This window comes from Cariama cristata, unplaced genomic scaffold (genome assembly GCF_000690535.1).
Source record: "Cariama cristata isolate BGI_N322 unplaced genomic scaffold, ASM69053v1 scaffold40561, whole genome shotgun sequence".
In the NCBI taxonomy this organism is placed as follows: domain Eukaryota; kingdom Metazoa; phylum Chordata; class Aves; order Cariamiformes; family Cariamidae; genus Cariama; species Cariama cristata.
The window spans coordinates 1664-23409 of NW_009598241.1; the positions used below are offsets into that span (position 1 = coordinate 1664).

Consider the following 21746-nt stretch of genomic DNA (forward strand, 5'->3'; position numbering starts at 1 on the left):
TGCCAATGTTTCATACAACTATTGAGAAAGAAAGTCTAATGTTTCATCTAAACTTTGGGATTAAATGCTATTGATTTGTACCCACGATCACTTTTCTAGATTTGAAGATTCTTCTTGGTTGTAGGTGGGCAATAACCCCTTCTAAAGCCTACATTCACCCTAAAGCTAATGCAATCTGATTCAGTTACCACTACATTACAGATAAAGCTGCTATTGCATAAACATCACAGAACTGGGCTCTACAGTTCTGAAGCTATTTGGATTACAGCTAGAAACTCAGATTAATTTTGCCACAGATGTGTGAGAACTGATTTCTTCTACCTTTTGGACTAGTTGGGTTACTATTATAGAGTTTTTTGTCTTTTTTCTAACCACATTCTTTATCAGACCACTGCAATATGATTGTTCTAACTATGCCACAGACAGAAGCTTGACAATTTGAAAAAGATTAACATGAACAAGATACTAAGAAATAAATTCCGCTGGCATTGTGCTGAAAAACTTAAGCAGGAAATGTTTGTTCTTCCTGTCAAGGGTGGATGACTGCATTTTGTCAAGTATTCCTTTTGGTATTCTTCTCTCCCAGCAATTTTACAGGGCTTAGTCTTAAGACGTGTAATGAAGTGTCATGTCTTGCTAATAAAAATAAATAAGAGTATGCAAATGAAAAACTAGGTAAATTTAGCTGGGGTACAGTTTGAAGGGTAGTGCTGCTGTCAGCAGCCACTAGTCCAATCCACAAAGTTGCTCTTCTCCATGTAAGATTTTTCATTGGCATAGATGTAATACATTTTTTTAGTTTTGTTGCAAATGAGACATTCATGGTTCTGTAAACCCACAGAATGAATAGAAAACAATTAATGAGGTTCTTTGTGCATGATGGAAATGAAGCGGCTAAGCATTTTGCTATGGAGGTATACGTACTTACTGAATGTTTATATTGTTTTTTTACAGTATGAACTGGTGTAGAATGAATGAATTTACAGTAGATTTTCAAAACCTTTTTTAATTAGGGCCAAAATATAATTATTTAAAACATGATATTAGGGCCTTAACTGTGAAAAAGACTGTAAACATTCTGAAGAATGTTCCTATTATCTTTGTTTAGCTGTTTATTTATAAACTAAAAATAAGAGGAAAAGAATAAACACTTTTAGATATACAACCATGGGAAATGATCAAAGGGGGAAAGAACAAAGAAAATAGGGCAGATCACACTAACAAGTAGGTCTGGGTAGGTCCGGACACATGGCCAAAAGACATAAAGGAGCAGATGGAAGAAGCCACACACAGAGAAACAAAGCAAAGTTAAGACTTAGATGCAAATCCCTTGTGAATGTCTTTATATCTTGGGCCTTTACAGAACGAATTTTGTAATTGCAGTTACACAACTTTTCCTCTCTTACCCTGTTACTGATAAAAGCAGGACATGTAGTATCCACCATTTCACAACTCTAATGTAAAGAAATATTTAAAATAGAAGGTTAGGGGCAGGGATGTATCAAGGAGTCCAAGACAAACATTATCCTGGACTTATCTGTTAGCCTTTGCAACTCCATTATGTATTCTCCTCCCAATAAGTTATAACCAACACTTGACAACTCAGTTTAATATGTAAACTCCAAAAATAGACAAGAAAAGCATGAAAATCCAGAATATTTCAAGAGGTATGGCTTACCTAGGTAGAAGCTTGACAATTAGGGGATGAAGTAGGAGTTCTTGTTCTGGTTCTGCCTGTTGCTGCAGCTGTTATGTGAACAGCAGAACTGTAAACAATCTTATCAAGCATAAACCTGCATTTCTTAGTGGTTACAAGGCAAGCGAACACCCCTGCCAGCTGTTGCAGAGAAAGACATTTTTAGGTAAAATGGTCACTGAAGATAATATTAAAAACAAAGGTCTAGCATATACAGTACTTTAGGGCATGTTGAAAACAATTCTAGATTGCTTTCATATCCAGTTTTAATATATTCTATAATTTTGAGTTCTTTTGCATTACCTGAGGCAGTCACCCAGTCCATAGGGTGCTGAAGACCCTGAGTGCAGCAGAACATACTTGCCAGACAGTGTTACAGACATCTGGGAGAACATGAAGCAGTCTTTCAAACTGTTCCCTTACATCCAAAACTTAAGGAGACCATAGGAAAAGCTGTCCAACGAGGCAGGGCTGGGTAGCATCCTACCATGTGGTACCTAGATGTGGTACTTCAAGACATGGTTTAGTGGACATGGTGGCATCAGGTATACGGTTGGACTTGATGATCCTTCAGGTCTCTTCCAACCATAATGATTCTATGATTCTATGATTCTATGTATAGTAGTATAGGTGCTATACTTCCTTTTTGTGACTGCCGTACTACAGCAGGTGATGGAGTGGAACTGCAAGCTGGAATCTAGCTTCTGTCCACCTTCAATTTCAGCAGAATTAGCACCTTGAAGAATTGGAAAGTTCAGCTTTAAAGCAATTGCAGCATCCAAGATCCACAAGGGAAGCTCAGAGCATTTAGCTATCACAGTTAACCTATACTGAGTCTACAAGACTGACTTAAGCTTTGAAAATAAACTATGGTAACTTTGATGTCAAGAAAATGGCTAAAAACTGCCATTCAGGATGTTAGCCTGTTATTTAATTTTTTATGACCTTTAAATCAGTGTTAGGCACTGCTTGACAAAATTCTGGGCTTTGACTTATTTGGTCTATGATAAACATCTTTAATACAAAACTACATTTTTGTTTGTTATTAATCTCACTGTGCCAGACTAGAGCAGCGAGAGCTTCACTTTGCAATTTCCTGGCTCCTGAAGATACTCTTCCTGCTTTTCAGGTTCATGTTATTAATATAGAGTTCTTTATAGCTGAAGTGAATGCAAACAAAAATTTCCTCTTGTCCTTTAATATAAGAATAAACTGTATTTCCCTCATGATATTATGCAAATATTTCCCCTAACCAGCTACTGAGAAGTATTGACATTTGAATGATAAAGCATTGTTTTCAAGAAATGCTGCTAACATCATATCCTATGACAAATTCATCATACACAGCCATGAAAACTAGTCAGGGAATTGTAAATATATAGTGGGTCACACCCAATGTAACGAATTTAACTGTTAGCGTTTGTTTTCTTTTTAAAGGAGGTTGTTCATTTAGCTTCATCCCTCTTTTTTCTTTATTTTTTTTTTAAAATAAACTACAGCAAATTTGGGAAAATTTGCAAAACAAAAGAATTCTGAGTGTTTTGAACAAGTAAACGAGTAACAGTGTAAGGATTTTTTTTTTCCCCCCAAAATAGCTCAGTCGTCTTTGATGTAATTTTGTATACTTCACAGCTTGCCTAGAATAAACAGTGCAGTAACAAAAGTGTATTGAAAAGCAGAATCTGCTCCAGCAAGTTCTCCTGTAGCGTAGGCATGCTAAATGTTCGTGGCCAGCCGACCCCAGAGCTCTGTTGCTGCACAGAATGACCTGCTCCCTAAGGGTGCTGGAATGCTGGATTTAGACCATTTGCTAATTTTATTGTTTGTGTAAAAGACAGACCATTCCTCCTGAGCAAACAGCAAAACATGGTTGTTTCTTCATTGTGCGGTGCTTGGGGCCACATGTTGAACACTACTGAATTTTTTCCCTATGAAGAGAGAATTATTACATTGCTTCCTCAGCTTTAATGCGGCCCCCAAAGCAATACAGGAACAGTTCTAGAGGTACTTGTCTATCTTTACAGCAGCTCTGGGAATTAGAGGATTGAGTCACCTGAATTTTCCATATGGGGGCTCTCACCTAGCAAGAGTAAATTAAACATTAATTTCATTAATTTTGAGTAACCAGTTTAAGACAATAGCTTTCAAACTAATATATAGCACTGTCTAGGTGCAAAGCATAGCTTCTAACTTTAGGCACACATATCCTGTATTTAAAACATATGGTCTCAAATTGCAGAAGTCAGGAACCCCAAAAATGAGAAATGCAGTATTAATGGCTACTGGTGAAAAAGCCAGGTATAAGTCATTTACCATTGCATTTCAAAAACATTCTATGACAAAGACATGAATAAAACATGTTACTCCAGGGAATAAGTTAAGTGCTTTAAATCTCATTTCTCTTCCTTCAACTTCTACTTTCCAGTTGCTGAAACAAATGAGATGAGGGTTCTTGGAAAACAAATCCTTTTAGTAAACAACTTGAATTTGTTTCCTTTATTGCATGATCTTAATTCAACCCCAGATTATTATTATTACTATTATTATGATGATGATGATAAGCACATAGGAACTCTACTTACAGACAAAAATTTTATTGTGTCAGACACTAAGCAAAGAAGGAAAAAGATGATCCACATGACAGATAACTTACAGTCTAAGCCTAAGACAAGAAACAACTGGCTACAGTGCCAGGGGAGTTCAAGGAAAGCGCACAGGTCAGTGAGATAAACCCTAATCTGAGCTCACTGGCAGCTCAGCTGCTGTTAAACCTTTGGTGGGCACCATTGCAAAGAACATTTGAGGAAGGATCTGAAGACAAAGTTATTTCAGTGTTTGCATGTTTGTGCAAATTTCTCCGTGCTGTGGAGTCAATGTGGAGGCAGGCATGGAATAACGAATTAACACCGCAGGCTGGTACTGTGACTGAACAGAAGTTCCTCCTTACAGCAGCATCAAAAAGACCAGCTGACATGAGTGTAGCCTACTATTTGGCTATGCCTGCTCATCTACAACCATTTGTTGGAGGTACAGTCTAGAAAAAAAATTATGTTTTTTATAATGTGGTGAAATAGAAGTCACATTTCTTCAGCATCCTCTAAACAGTAAAAATAAATAAACAAACAAACAAACAAATAAATAAACTCAGCTCTCCTTGGATTCCTACCATAATGCCAGTGCTTAGCCTGGAGGATGAAAACCCTGAATCTACTCACATTTTATTTACATAACATTACATAACAAAAAGAAGCAGGAGCAAGACTCAGACAGAATGAAAAAAAAAACCGCAAAAATCTAGGCGTTCAGCAGTCAAGTATACATCACTACCTCAGATGTCCACATGCAGGGAGAAATGGCCAGTCCTTCTTAGCTTGGTCAGGCTCAATACAACTCTGGTTACTGGGGCGGACGATCCCAATGAGCTGCAGGGCTCAGCAGCCGGCTTCCTTGACTAGGGGAAATGTCAGGCAACCTTAATAATAGGTTTTGCCACCTGTCTCTCCTATAATTACATTACTAATATTATAAGCATCATAAAGCTGAGGATGAAAGCACTGACTAGGACTAGCACTTACCTAGGACTCCCATTAATCTGCATATATGTGAAATTTTCTTATCTGAAAGATGCCTGCCTTCATTACGGCTCAAATTGTTCCCTGAAACACATACCAGTGAAAGGACTAGATTTTAGCTTTGTGGCAGAGCAATGACAGCAGCAGTTTCTGATGCCAGTTTTTCACAGAAATATACAAAGGGCCAGAACATGCCCTCCTACAATAAAACCCACCTACAGAGACTAAGGAAAATTAAATCAGCGAGGCATTTCTCCCATATTATTTCTCCTACAAAATTTTGCCCTTACTGTTTCTTGAGGGGAATGAGGTTACCCCTCTGCAAGGAAGATTTTGAGGAACTGTCCCAGACTTAGTCCCCAGGAATGCATGCAGAGCCCAAGAAACCGCCGTGCTTTGAGACCAGCCACATGGAGCCCATATGTTCCTGGCAGATCTGATGCTTGCTTGAGGCAGCTCTATCAGAGCCATACAATCAGGAACTCCCTGTATTTGTGACGATGCCATATCTGATCCCTTCCTTCCTGGATATAAATAGTTTCATTCTGAAGAACAGCCAGTGAGATATTTATCATAATTTCATGTTGCTATTTTTAAAAAATAGATACACAGTTTAGTCATGCACAACTTCCAACAGGAAATATTTTCAGTTTGTGGCAACATAACTCTTACTGACCAATGGAGCGTTCATACCCCATTTAGCATGTGTTTTTTGATGGTTATCCAATTTAATATGGACCATTTAAAAATACCAGTTTGATAATTATGAAGGACTAGAAACATTTTGATGATTTTCTTTCTCATCATTTCATTGATTATCAGTAATTGACTAGTGAATTTAGAGACTGTTTCAACTTGTAATGCTACTTTTTAGCCTGTGGACAGACTTGTTTCTGTTATTATTTAATATCTTTATGAAGGCACAATTCTATTGGAACAATTGAGTTTAGTCACCTTTTTGCGTTAGTTATACTGATGGTAGATATTAGTTGATTCATGAACATTACACCTTCAATTATTGGCATTTCCTGAACATATAAATACAGAGTTACATTCTTTGGCTTCTGTAAATTTATTTTGTCAAACTTCCCAGATAGAGTTAAAGGGTAAGAATGTTATCCTTCTGTGTGTATTTTCAATGGTTTTCATTATATTTTTTCCATAATCAGAAGCGTTGGTAGGTTGCACGAAATACACATCAAAATAGATGGAAGGAGTTATAATCTCCCCGTAGGGTGACAGAAGCTGTTCACATGTATCGAGGGGAACATCCTGTGTGGCAGCAGAGCTACCTGCAAAGTGCTGTAAGAGGTTTATGCAAAAAGACCCCACAGTACCATTGAAAGACACTAGTAACAGCCCACTCGTCTACAGAAATGCACTGGCTTTCGTCTCTCCCTCTCCTGTTAAGCAGGAATATTTTTTAATTCCTTCCCATTCATTTCCTAACTTCCCTATAACATTCTAATATCCTTCTGACAATTTTAAAGAGCAGTCGTTATTACTGCTGAATGATGAATGTTTCCAAGTATGGCCTAGTTGCTTGTCCCAAATTTTGGGATAGGCCATCGCCTACTTTGCATTTCCATAAAGTTAGCACTGATGATAAATGGAAGAACCAAATCCAGATCCTCAACCTAACTCACCCAAATGGTCTATGAGTAACTAAAAGCTGAGAGTGAGGCAGTGGGAATGCAGCTGTTTTGGAGTCAAATCTAGTTTTTTATTTTAAGCCACAGGTAACAGCCACGTTTGATTGTATTGCATTTCTTAAGAAAGGCATCTGGTACTTCAATAGGAGATAATGTGACATGTTATTAAGTGCTTATAATTGGTCTGGTTTTGTTAAAATATATACAGTATCAGTCATTCTTTTGAGTAAATAGTAAATAAAATTCATATTTCAAAAAACCACAGCTTTCTTCCAGCTCATATCTTTCAAAAATAAACATGATTGCTGAACAATAAGTTACAAAGAACAAAATACACATTCACACCCACGCTTTCCTCGTGCATGTCATAGACAAGTTTAAGATGCACAAGAAATATAGCCTAGAATCACTGCAAAGTCTTCAAAGCCATTCCCTGACAAATTTATGAAAGGAACTTAAAGTATGTGAAAATTTGGCTTTTAATAGTTCATTTGAAATTTTTTACTTCATCCTCTGCTGATGTCAGATACTATGATGTCACAAGAGCTGCTGGTGGTAATAAGTGATACCATACAGAAAAAGCTGTGTTCTGAAGCAAAGGTTAAGCAGTAGGAAAGAAAAACAATTTTTCTTTTTATGCAAATAATTGCAGTATAGTGTGCTGATATAATTTCTGCCTAGGTCTTGACTCCCATGCTAGTATATTGCTTTCATTCTAACATTACACACATAATAGCAATCTACTTCAGTTGTAGATTTACTATAGTATTACAGAATTATTTATATATAAAGGCATACAGCAAGCTACATGTGGTATCTGTATTGCATGAGGTCTACATTATTATGGGCTTCCACTATAAAAATTGGTTTTGGTAACAAAAAATGAGAACACAAAATGTTATGCAGAAGCCAAGCTGTTTAGAAATACAATCACTCAAGCTTTTAAGTAAAGCACAATAGCTCTTTAATAACTAGTCCAGAAGCCATCCCGCCCTAAAGTTATATTTACCAAGCTGTTTTCAGGAGCCAATTATTTCACTTTGTTTTGGCTATGCAAGGAAAGAAGTGCTCCGAACATATGAAACAATATTTTTTATGCTTTTTGGTTGATGTTTATAGAAATCTTAGTAGTTAATAAAAAATACAAAGAGTAATAGATTGAATTCATGTTTTTATACTCAAAGTTTAATGAAGAAATTTATTTCAAAGCGTTTTGTGAATTATACAGATGAGAGCTATATGTAACAACGCTTCTAAGCAGCTACATACTTATATTAGTTGAGTATTTCCTTCTAAATAGTTGGTGGTATCAATTTCTTCTGAGAATTTAGGGAGGCACTTCTTGGAGATGTAGGGATAGAGAAAAAGAAAAGGAAGAAAGAGGCAATATCTGAAAAAGCAGTCCTTACTCATTTGCAATGTAGATAACTTTGTGCTTCTCAATTACTTCTATGTCATGCTCCAGTTGTTTCATCTGTGATTCCAGCTTTTCTTTATATATCTTCTTGGGTATGGTGTCTATTTGTACTGGAAGACCCTGAAATTCACGATACACTTCCTCCCAGTTCTTTTTCAGCCCCTAGTAAGGAAATACATGAGAAAAGCTTACTTCACTAAGAATAATATGCATGTAAACGACTTAGGGTTTTTTTATTAATATTGCATTTGATAAGTGTCACAGCAATGTTAAAATGATAGATATGGATAGATATAGATAATGTTTAATCACTTTAATTGGACCAAATTAATTAAATGCTTAAAAGTCAAAGTAGTTGCAACAAAATAATTTTGACTCATTCTGATGCAATATAAGGGATGGTCTTTAAAAAACTCTGTGCCTTGGAGAGAAAAAATTACAATCTTTAAGAGGCAACAAAACAATAAGTAAACTAGCCAATGAAGGACGAGCTACAAAAATGCTAAACTGAAAAAAAGTAAGTCAATATGACCAACAGTCAACTCTGTAGCCTACCAGGAACTCAAGGAGGGCTCTACACTTCATTTCCAGTCCTCAATATCTTCAAGAAAAACTACACAAGGCAAATGAAGAGTGACTCTTCCTTATTCTATATAAGAGAATTGCTATACTTTCAGTGATAGGCAACTTTGGTAGGCAACTTTGACTGCTCCATTGTATCTAATGCTAATATGCTCACTGAGGAACTACCAGGATTCATAAAAGCTGCCTCAAAACTCAAATGCCTTCTTTTCTCCAAAATGCAACAGAAATTATGTTCCAAACTGCACTACAGAAACCACTTCCCCATAAACAGCAACCTGGCTACAGATAATCACCACATCACACACTGGCATTACCTACCTTAAGTAATGACAAGAATACTAGTGCTTGGAACTCCATCCAAAATTCAGCAATAGTTTCAGTTCATCTCACCACCAGCTTCATTTTCTATAAATGAGACTTTGCACAGGCCATGGACACCAAACTGATCCCACAATATTTTAACTACTATGAACTCCTTTGAAAAAATTCTAAATAATTGCATTCCCTTCCTAATCTACATTTACAATGACATCTATAGGCAACTTGTTTATCATTTGGACTAAAAAACCTAGCTGTCACTGACCCTATCAACAATAATCAATAACTGCTACCTCTCTTGAATGCTGTTATGCAAAGAATTACCTTACCAGATAAAGTGAACTGTATCTTCCATAGCTAAAAGCCCAAAACTAAAACCCTGCCTAAAAAAAGCCCATGCAATCATCTAAAATGTACTCATAAACCTGTTAACATCAGAGACAAACTTTTATCCACCAATATATGCTGAATAGAACCAGATTGTGGTAGAAAAATAAAATTTAAAACTTGTCTTTACATCCCCACAATTACTGCAACAATTGTTCTTACTTTCTCTCCTCAAAAGGATAATCAAAATCTACACATCCTATACATGCATATATAAGGATTTAGTAAAGTTTATTCAGTGCATCAAATGTCCTCATGAAAACTATATGGGTGAACTTAATAATCACAGCTACTACAAGGAACTCATACAGCAATCAGCAAATAATACAATATGGCTATCAGTGAGAAAATACTTTTCCAAAATGTTTTTGGCTTTCAGCTCTGTTTCCACACAGGAGATCACAAAGAATCTTCAAAAATGAAGAGCTGAAGTTACTTTCTAAAAAAACCTAAAGTTTTCAACTCTTCTCCATAACTAAAACCAGATTCAGCTGACACAGTGATTTTATGGCATGTTGTGATTTTCAGCCTCATGTCCTCCTTCTCCATATTATTAAGCACCTTTTCTCCCAGATTGGCTAATAGATTAACACACTGAAGTTAAATTTAGAGGAGTTATTTTTAATATATATTTAGCTGTGAAGATTGTTGCTTCTATTTCAGAACTCAAGGACTCTTGTGCTTAAAAACCCACCTGATTTTGTTCACTATATGAATTAACAGAAAAAAAAAAAGACCTGTCTCTGTCAATACTAAGACAGAGAACTAATATGAACTAATATTTTACTGATACTAATATTTTTACTGATTCAAAGCAGTGTATTTATTGCATATTCATGCTTTTTGCATAATCATATTAAGCGTCTAAGTGTTGTCCAAAGGTTATTCCAACAGTCTTCATATACAAATATCTACATAAATTTAAAAACTCTACCTCAACATGTGACACTTAGAGCAACAAGGCTATTTATTTACTGTCTTGTAATTCTACTTGCCTTTGGAATCCAGGACTCTAAAGTACTTAAATAAAGCTCCTAGTCCACCAGGCATCAGGTATAGTTTACAAATATATAGTCATGAAAATAAATACCGTATTTCCAAAACTTTCATAGAAGAGTCACTCATAGCTTCTTTTAAATAATTATTCTTTGTGTACATTAGTAAAAACCAGTTTGGAAATCATTGAAAACAGTGAATTTTAAAACACACCAAAGCATGCACTCATCACACAATTTATTCTATCCCTACAGAGTGGAGAGATCAAAAGCAGATGACTCCCTCCATAAAAATCTCCCTCACAGCTCCACCAGCAGCAGTGTAATATGCTGACCACTATTGCTATGGGCTACATCACAAACTGAACATCTAACTCTATATAAGGAATTCTAATACATGCTGGATCAGTGAGAAATATGTACTGCATTTATCAACATTCTCTTTTATTCTCATAAAATCCCAACCAAAGCAAGCATAATGGAGAGTTCAAAAAATGTTGGCACAAATTATTTCCCTTTATTTTTGTAAGTTCATGAGGCTTCATTTTGTTCTCAGACATCTATTGCCACGTATTCTTTCAAATCAGATAGTGCACATGTGTTCGCTAGCAACATCAATTATTTTAAAAGACAGGAATTCCCATATGTCTGCAGCTGAGCACTGGGTAGAAGCCACATACCCTGGGGACACTAATTCCTCCTGACAATATAACTGTATAAGTAATCTGGTAATGAAAGAGCAAACTTTTTTGAAAAAATTTAAAGAAAATACTGAGTTAATAAAAACAATCTAAAATTTTTTAATTAAAAATATGTCAGGGCACTCTTGTATTTTAAAAATATAGAACATAATTTTAATCAAATTAAATGCGGAACTGTAAGCAGCTGAACTGACATGCCTTTTTGCACATATATTTCTGCTGCATAGTTAACTGGCTGGGCCATCAGTTTGTCCCATGCCTTTCCAACCATAAAAATATCCTGTGCTGTTTTGTTCTTTATATTGCTGTCAATGCAATACCCTCACCTCTCTCCCATACTCCTTCCTAGCTTCTGCTGCTTGCTGCATAAGCAAGAGACACCATTGTGTTAGCTATTTTGGATCTTGCTGATTAACCAGTTAATCTTTGCAAGTGAGTTAGACACTCACTTTTATCTCTAGATATTCTGCTGGCTTTTTTATGGGACTTTAGCATCTTGGAGATGTCCATCCATCTTCTAATTTGTTTCAGGTGGCTGCTAAGAAGAAGGGACAGACCGATAAACAGGTATCACAGTAATGTAAGCCTCATTTTCATAGGAAATTTGGCTAAAATGTGATCATGACAAATTCCAGTTCCAGGATAGGATATACTTTTAAAATGTCTCTTTTCCCCTCTACTTCTTTTACTTTATTATTTCTCTTTAGAAAAACTTGTGCAATAAAAACTGTATGAAAGATAGTGTCCAAAACAGCTTGACAGAACAATTTTTCCAGTCATAGTTCTACAAATATATTGTAATTTAATTCTGTTTTCTGTTTTTGCCACATTTTAAGGCATGACCTTATGCTTTAGTCAGCGAGGTCACAATGTGAAAAGATAGAAACTATTAATAAAACTGGCAATGTTACGCATCTGGGGGGGAAAAAAAAAAAAAGGCAGTTTGTATTTTTCCATGATTCACAAGTTGAGAGTCAGAACTGTCACTAAATCCATATAGATGATTTTCTGCATTCCTTTGAAGTTTCATTGCAATTCCAAGTCATTAAGGGGAATAGGAATCTAACAGAATTGAAGTACTTGTAAAACTGGACTAAAACTCTAGCTGTATCAGCGCTCTTCAGTTAACAACTGTTCTACAGCTCCATCTAGTGAAAAAGTATCTAACTGATTTGCCTCGCTTAAAAAATCTAGTATACTTTTATTATTTATATGCACTTACATGACCTTATTTGATCTTTTGTACATGTTACTAATTACGCTAAATCAAAATATGCACCTGCAGAATACTTCTCCTTTCTTCATCAGATAGCTGTTTCATGGCTTTTTTCTTGAGATGCTCCAAGATATTGGCCTCATACTCTTCCTGAGCTCTCTTAATTTCTTCATTTCTCCGTGTTACGTATTTTGGTGTAACACCATAATCCTACAAGGGTAAGGAACAAGTTTCTTATATGTGCTTTTAAGAAGGAAACAAAGACATACCTGTCATCCATACTATATTATATTTGCAAAGATGGCTTGAAATGGAATTTTGTGTCACCAAGCAATAAAATCTTAAATCACTGTATGCTTACAAGTATCAAACATGATTGTCTGTCAGCTGAGCAAAATGTATAAACAATTCCCTTCCATTTCTTTTTGCAACCTAGGAAGACATCAGAATCCAGAAACCAAAATGTCTATTTATAAGAACTGATGGTTGAGTGAGGAGTTTGAAACCTGTTAATGACAGCAAGCTATTTTACAGTTTTATATGGCATCAGATTCTACACTCTGAAACACATTCCTTAGATACCTTCTTCGAAAAGTCTTCTTGTATCCTGATTTTTGGTGAACATTGCAACAGATACATGAAAATGGGACCAGTTAGGAATGATAAACTATCCCATCCTGGATGTGGCAGAATTGTGTTTCTGGGAGGAAAAATCATTTCTGAATATCCCATGTGTACTATGGGGAACACATCTATTTTGCCTTATCCTTTGTAAAATGAAGCCTGTCTACCTCTGCCAGAAGATACTGGAGTCTACCTTCTTTCTACCAAACGCGAAATGATTCACAAATCTTTTAGTGTTGGGTAGTGCTATGACTAGCATTGTTTATATATATGTTTAGCCATGCAAAGGTACTACAAGAGCTGCAGGTTCACTTTTTTGCATCTTGTCTATCATGAGTTTTATCATTTGTCATGTCTCTTTTTGTATAATGCTCTGTCATGAGTTACCTGTTTAGATACGCCACACTCCTGATACATCTTGTTTTCCTGAGAGGCGGAATGCACTGTTGTTGTGCTTGGAGGAGGTTGTCCTTAAAGGCATGCCACCTCTCTCAAGCTCCTTTGCTCTTCAGAGCTGTCTCCCACAGAGTCCTACTTACTAGGTGCCTGAATAAGCTGATGCTTGCTCTTCTGAAGTACAAGGTCTGTACACTACCACCTGCCTCGTCGAGGAGGAGGGGATCTTGAACTATTTCATGGCCTGTACAACCAAGACTACTGTTGATTATCACACCTCTGACCAGTTCTTTCTCATTTGTAAGCAGCAGAACCAGAAGAACATGACCACTGGTTGGCTCATCCACCATCTGCATTAAGAAGCTGTTGCCGACATGCTCCAGGAACCTTTCTGGATTGCTTTCATCCCATTGTGTTGTCCTTTCAGCAAATATCAAGGAAGGTGAATTCTTCCGTAAGAAGCTGCACTGTGATCTGAGGATTTCCTCAAGTTGCTTAAAGAGATTTTGTCCAGTTCCTCACCTGATTGGATGGTCTATAACAAACACACTTTTGACACTTACTGGCCTTTCTTCTGATTCTGACCCACAAGTTCAACCAGCCTGTTGCCAATTTCATAGAAGAGCTGCATATATTTGAACAGCTCCTTCATCCAAAGGGCAACCCCTCGTCTTCTTCCCTGCCTATCTTTCCTAAAGAGACAGCATTCATTCATCACAGAACTCCATTTGTCTCCACATTAGATATTCCCTGGGTTCCCAATGCAACACATATGCTATTGCTTTAGCATCATCATTCTGCCGATTTTTTGCTGACAGCATAAGAAAGTGAATCCAGAGCAAAGGCAAGGCACAACTCTAGTGCCAGTGATTTCTCCTTGATGAATTTCAAAGGTCCACCACAAACAGCCATGGTATCTAAACATCTCAAAAAGAATCATAAACATTTCATAGGAGAATACAAGAGAGAACCTAAAATAGGCATTGCTACTAGTATTTCCACTATAATTTAATAAAACTTACCTTTTTTTTAATGTATTTTGGAACAAGTCCTGAAGTTTCAAGCAGATATTTATCTCCCTGTCTTCTATCAACATAAATAGGTTGAGGCTTTTTAGGCAACCCCGTGATAGCAGCAACTGCATTTGTATTTATAAAATTCTTTTTACTTTGAATTCCCATAACTGGGTGATCTGTCCTCCGTGGCACTGATAATGCAGGCAATTTCTTACTATCCTGTTCTTTTTTTCCTGTGAATTGAGCATGTAAACATTCTCAGCAATAAACATGAAGAGCTTTGCAATTTAATGTTACTACATTTTTAAAAGGGAAAAATTATATACAAAATTACATAAAAATAGAAACCAACCTTATCTACAATGAAAGAATGGATTATGAATGTGCTATGATGAAAATGAGTATGCTTGTTTGGTATAACAGAAGTTTCATAACCTAGGAAATACTATGTTGTTTTAGATGGGTTTTCCTTATAATATGCCACTCATTTCCTCTTAATTGCAGTAGTACAGAACTTCTTTCAAATGTAATTAAAACTACTTTTACTAGAGATGCTCGTTGCCAGCGCCCTTAGGCATTAATGACTCTACCCAGTCTCACCTGGGGCATCCACTCCAACACCCTTGGGCTCAGGAAGCCATTTAAGCTCAGCCCTGTGCTGTCAGTGCCTGGCTGAGCTGTCTCAGCCATGTCTCTCCCTAGTCCTGTTCCTGAAGGGCTATGTGGAATCAGTGGATGGACCTGGCCCGTTACCCATCTTGCCTGATGGTCTCTACACCATTGATAGGACCCATTTTCATCACCACCTGAGTCTGCTTGCCTGCCTCTGGTGTGGTGGGACTGCACCCTGTTGGTGGGGTCATTGCCAGCCTGCACTGTGGTTGCCTTCAATTTCTGGCTCATCTCTCTTTAGGGAAAAGCCCTGCTCTTGCTGCTCCCTAACACTCATAAACAACTTCTCACGGTCCTTTCTCCAGAGAATATAGAAACTCTTCCTTTTTAGTGTAGTCTTTTCTCCAAGGCGCCAACAGAAAGACAGTAGTCTCCCAAGTAGTCTCACTTCAGGTGAGTGATGAAAGACAATTAATTTCCCACTATATTTCCCACTAGATATAACTCTAACTTACAGTCATTATCAAAGATAATTATTTGATTCAGGTTGTCTCAGTTCATGCTCTTCTTTGGCGGAAAGTAAGTGTAATGCCACAAGTGATGGAGCTCATTCCTACAACAGCTGGTTTCCTGATACTGACCCCACGAACCACTACTTTCCTGGGTTTTGTTTTTACAACCTGATAGCTTGCCATAACTTAGAGATATAAGTGTGTGTGTCCTACAGTACTATTTCTCTTAGGATGTCTTTTTGGAAACAAGATCTCTGAAGCTTCTCAGTGAGCACTGGCTCACCCTTATCTGCATTACACTGGTGCACACTTCCCGTTTTGGGAGCTCCCACTTCTGGAGCCAGCAACTGAGGCTGGTTAAAATTAATGCTGGAGTCCAGTAACACAACAAGATTCAGCTGAAGGTTAGGAAACACACCTTTTGTAAGGAAGTGGTGAGTATTCAGAGTCTAAAAGAATGACACTATCCCAGACTTTAGGGGAAAAAAAAAATTCAATCTTTTTGTTCTGTCATTGCAATGTATTTTTTAACTAGTTGGATCAAACCCAGTTTTGAAGGTGGCACAGATACCACAAACGCAATGCCATCATCCCATTTAGACAACTGATAACTGGTTAAATTCTAAGTGATGAAAGTGCCATACTCTAAAAGAGGTGAGTAAGCAGTGAAACTTCTGAGGTAAGTAAGAAATTCCATCCAACAAAGGTACAAGAACTTTCTGAGTTAATGATACAGTTCTTTCTCAAGATCTGTTAGGATCTAATCATGGCAATGAAATTACTAGTCTAGATCGAAGCTATGATGTGTCATAGTCATTTTGAGGCTCTGGTACATTGACTCCAAAAGCAAACACCAAAGCACATACTGCTATTATGAAGCTCTGAATCAACAAGTTGAAATAGAAATATTGTGAGCTGCTTGTCTGAGAAAAATGAGTCAGAGTGCCGTATCTCAATATATAGCAAATTTGAAGTAGGTAACACTAATTTTATAATACAAGTACTTAAAAGGGATCTCAGGGACTGCTCCAAATTATTGGTGAATCAGCCTTCTTTCCTATGCCCATCTAAAACTCTAGTGTGGTAATTTAACAGGGTCTTGAGCTAGGAAGCATTCATGCTCAGATGTCATGAAATATTACATTCCAGTATACTGAACGCTGTTCAGATTTTCTGAAGAAGTGAAGGCTTTATTCAAAAATGACCTAGGATACCTACAGAACCTCTGAGACCAAAGCTTACCTTAAGGTTCTAATAAACAATATTGCCCAAGGCATTAAGCCTCCAAAGCCTCCTTGGACAGCCTGTATTTTCAGTGCTAAAGCCATTTGTGTGTGCCACGCAAATTCGGGTGCTGGACTCCTACATTCTCTTAGACAGGTTGGTTTTTGTTTTGTTTGTTTTTTGTTTTTTTTTTTTTTTTATACTGTACGTTAAGCTCTTCTATTTTTCCAGGCTAAAAACAATTTCAATCTGAAACTTTATAACTCAATTAGAAATTCTGAAAGCAATGTACTTAGAACTCCAGCAGCACTAAGAAGGTTGCTCTGCCCTTGCAGGACCAGCCATGAGGCTGAACATTAGAACTGTCAGCTCCTTATACCCAGAATTATGGTTTGTGCCCAAAGATAGGATGCACTTTGAAAAAAAATACTCCCATTTTCTTATTTCTCTGACATGCAGCTCTCAAAAAAATTCTATGCTTTGAACACTGCCAGCCAATTCAATGCTACAGGATTAAGAGCCAACAATGGGTGCTGAAGAATAAAAGCTGTATGTTGCTTATAACATCAAGAAAGGCACACATACTTTTCCCATATTTCTTCAAGCATTAAAAACAATTAGTTCACTTTCAATACCCCCATTCATATTATTCACTTTAATGATCACTTGCAGAAAAGAATGATGTACAAATCTAAACTATATAATTACAAATTGAAATATCAGCAGAACATACCATTAATACATCTTCAACATCTGAATAGTTGCAGCCAAAAGAGATACAATTTTTCTTTATATTTCATCTAGTTTTGTACCACATGACAGTAAATACGTACTGTATTTTCTAATCGGATATACAACCTCCTTGTTGCTTGTTTCAGTATTTTACACAATAACTAAGATACATTTTTGCAAAATAAAGAAATAATTTTGGTATCACAGATACTATAAAATGAACCATGGAAATTACCCCAGCATACAAAAATTATTTTAATTTTGTTTAAAATTGGATTCTCCATAACTAACTGTTACTTTCAACATTAATATTATAAATTTTAAAATTAAAAAACTACAATACATTTCATATATTTAATGTCTACACTTACTTGCTGGTAGCTTGGGTTCCTTCGAATGTTTCTGCAGAAAATTTTTTGGAGATGGCACTGCAACTTTTGCTGGTCCCATAGTTTTCCACTGAGCTTTATTTTTCTCTGCTTCACGTTTCACAGATGGTCTAAATATGGATATATACCTTAGACATTAAAAAATAACCATAAAGAAGTTAAAGGTCAGAAAATTATTAAAAATACTTCTTCAAAGAATATACATTTTTGCAGTAGTTCTTTTATACTCTCCCAAATAAAGGCCGTCATTCATACAACCTCCACACTAAGGCTTAGCCCAGCACTGCATTGACAAGTGGTTTTTCTAATTCTGAAGTTCGCTTGCTTCTTCCTCCATCTCTTGTGTCTCCAAGGTCAGTATTATACTTTGGGAAATGGTTCCTCTATGCACTGTTCATATGAATACTGAACACAGACATTTTGAAACTCAACAAAACCTAAATTTTGGAAATAAACTGCTTTGAGTATTGCTTGCATTAATTCATTATTTTTATGATGTTGTGCGTTATACACTTTGGGTTTTATATTTTAATTAACTCAATTTTGAAAAGTTTTTTTAATGTGTTTATTTGTTTTGTTCAAAAATGCATCCAAAATATGCTGCTGTTGTGCATCGACAGGAAAATAGTAATCATGAGCCCGCTTTGCTAGATTTTCTGTATTTGAAAGTTCGTAGTATGAGAAAGATGCAAACGCCAATATATCTCAACCGTTTCAGAAGCTGCAGTTGCAGTACATTGTAGGGACTTACACAGCAATCAAACACATCTAACAAAAAGCTAGGTTGGATTCAAAAAAGATGAAATCTATATTGGTAATGAGAACATTCACTGCTTCATTCTATGGGACGAAACACATTTTAAAGGTATGTAAAACCTCATGCTTCAGAAAACGTCAAACGTACTCAAGAATTGGACAGAATGTCTTTGATCATCAGTTTATCTTATTACTGTCCAGTATATCATTGTCTCAATGTTCTTGTTGAACCATCTGTTACAGACTATCATAAGAGATTAGATGTGATAAACATCTGCTCTGAAATAGCACAGCAAACTGTATATTTCTTACATCACACAGATTTGAACTATGATGCTGAACTATTGTAATGGGTGCTTCTGGCACTAACTGAAACCGCTAATGTGAAAACCAGTAAGGGCTCAGACATGAAAAGCTGTATGCACACAGTAGGCACACACTGCTGTTTTGGTGTGATGTTGCATATGGCACTGTAATTTCTACTTTAATCAAAAGTGTGCAAACATATTCTCCAAAACAAGCCAAATACTGATCATTAGCTGATTAGCAGCATCTTGCCTCTATCTGAGGGACTAAGCTGTGACAGATGTTTTCCTGAGGGAGCAGAACTCCCTACTCCTGAAGCTGAGGCTACCTCACTGTACCTTTTAAAATCTGTTCATCTTTAGGAACCATGTCATATTAATTTATGGTAGACAAAAGCTGATGAACAGTTGCACTCTTCTTTCACAGAAAAAAAAAGAGTGTTTATGTATGAAAAAACTATACCATGTTTTTAGGTAAGGAACAAAAGAACAGAAAAATATTACATATAATGCAACCTATTTTACAGAAATACTGAAATAGTATGAAAGAAAAGATGTGATCCTGGGCCAGTGAATGGGAATCATAGTAGCAACACTGATAAAAGCTTTTGTATGTGAGCTGCAAATGCCTGATACATGTATTTGTACTTGATCATAACATTAGAACATGTAAGAGGACTTCATTAAAAATGTGGAGTTATTTTGTCTTCTGGAGATTTGGTCTCCAAAATCAGAAAGAAGATTATGTACCTAATATTATATATAATTCCAGAAATACATCTAATTATAAAGAATGAGGTTTTATTTATTTTTTTCTGTTACATTCACAGCAAACAGCTATAGACATAGGCACAAACCAACCACATTCATAAATAATTGCGTTCCTTACCATTTTCTAGGAGTGGCATTGTAGCCACACAGTAGAGAAAGTGATTTTATGAGGAGTTTGACTTAGCAGGGTTCACACAGTCTTGGGATGAGAAAGTCAATGAGAAGGTATTGAGTTTATTACGTGTTAGCATAAGGTAAATATGTCTTTTGTAGACAGCTATAGGCATTCCTTTGGACAAAGATATGTGGCACTCGTATCTTTTCAGTGACTTTTCAGGCCAAGGAAGTGGCTAAATGCTGTCATACACCAACATCATAGGGTTAGAGAAGGATTGCAAGGAAGAAAATGTGGTTATGAGGGACTTCAGAATCTTAATCCATTTATGATTTGGCAAAGGGAAAAAAAGAAAATACATTTGTAAGAAGACAGTTACTATTCCTTATTTGTCACCTTGGGACATCAAAGTTGGGAGAAAATGAAGATGCTTGCTGTGGCTTCATAAGTAGTACCTGGTCAGTTGAAAGTGAAATATATATGATTTCATTTAAAAAAAAAAAAAAAGACCCTAGAGTTTGTATGCAGTAGTTAAAACTGGTCAGATCATGCTATTAACCAGCTTCCACACTGTTGTTACCAGCTGGATATCTGGCACATTGCGAACCAAAGAAGAAAGTGGGGTGATAACATAAGTCAATGAGATCAGAAGGGGATTTAGTCAGATTGTATCCAATGTAAGGAAGCCCTTGCCTAAACTGAACCTGATGGTCCTGGAATATCCACATCCCTGAATGCTATTAGGACAGGAATGGATTTAGTGTGCTTTGTGCCTTGCCATACTGTCATTTCACTTTCCTCTGTCTGCCAAAAGTATCTTTCATTCACATTGGAAACAAAAAAATAGGTATGATCTATTTTTACAGAGAAAAGGTTCAGAACTAGGAATCTCACAAGTCTGAACCCTTTTACCTGAAAAGGGATAATTATCTTTGTTTTAATGATTGTCACTGATACTTCTATTCATTTTAAAGATATTCAGTTATGACCTACATTAACCTTTCACTGAAAATACTAACAGCTTGCTTTCATATAAAGTAATAGGGACTTGAAAAAACAACATATGTTTGCATAATTATCAAATAAGAATTTTCAAAAAACTCTCAAAGGAATTAATACTAGGGGAGCAAAGGCCCTTTTTCATGTTTTTAAGGTAAGGGGTGAGAAGGAGAAGCAAAAGAAACAATATCAGAAGACACACCTTAAAAGAATGGGAGCATGACACTGAGAAAAATTAAAAAAAAAAAAAAACAAAGACTTTTCAGCTGCTCACTGAAAAATTGTTATAAGTGCGAGTAACAAAGATGTCATGCAATTCCTCTGCGTGGAACGAGTGCTTTGTAAATTCTTTGTCAATAAGATGGCATGAAAGATACCAGACTGAATCATGAGCTCATGCAGCAGGCTGTAAACCTTCAGATGTTAGTTAGTGACTCATTAGGAGGAGCAATAACTATGCAAAAACTAGATTTTAATTTTTTTAAATACCTGTTACCCGTAAGATGTATTGCCTTGCCAGAACCAGTCACCGTGTCTGCAAGTGGTACTGTCACGCCCACATACCTGGGAGGTTTGACAGGCTTCTCCTCCAGGCGCGGCAGGAGGTTATAGATGCTCTCCTCGGCACACTGCGTCGTCATCCTCCGGCCGAGGGACCCCGGACACGGGGAAGCCGCTCACCTCGCTGAGGGGGCCTCGCGTTTCCTCCCTCTTCGCAGCTCCTGCTCACCCTCGGCCCACTTCAGCGAACGGCTC

The 21746-nt window shown here is 36.7% G+C and overlaps 1 protein-coding gene across 1 annotated transcript; it reads right to left on the minus strand.

The window, feature by feature from the left end:
* Positions 1–8140: 8140 nt before the first annotated feature.
* Positions 8141–21635, minus strand: ENKUR (enkurin, TRPC channel interacting protein). The gene is made up of 5 exons (XM_009709197.1): positions 21555–21635; positions 18027–18172; positions 14582–14808; positions 12603–12749; positions 8141–8499 (listed from the first exon to the last, which is right to left on the minus strand). Exons 1-5 carry the CDS (start codon positions 21629–21631, stop codon positions 8326–8328), a joined length of 771 nt encoding a protein of 256 aa, XP_009707499.1. The 5' UTR covers positions 21632–21635; the 3' UTR covers positions 8141–8325.
* Positions 21636–21746: the final 111 nt, after the last annotated feature.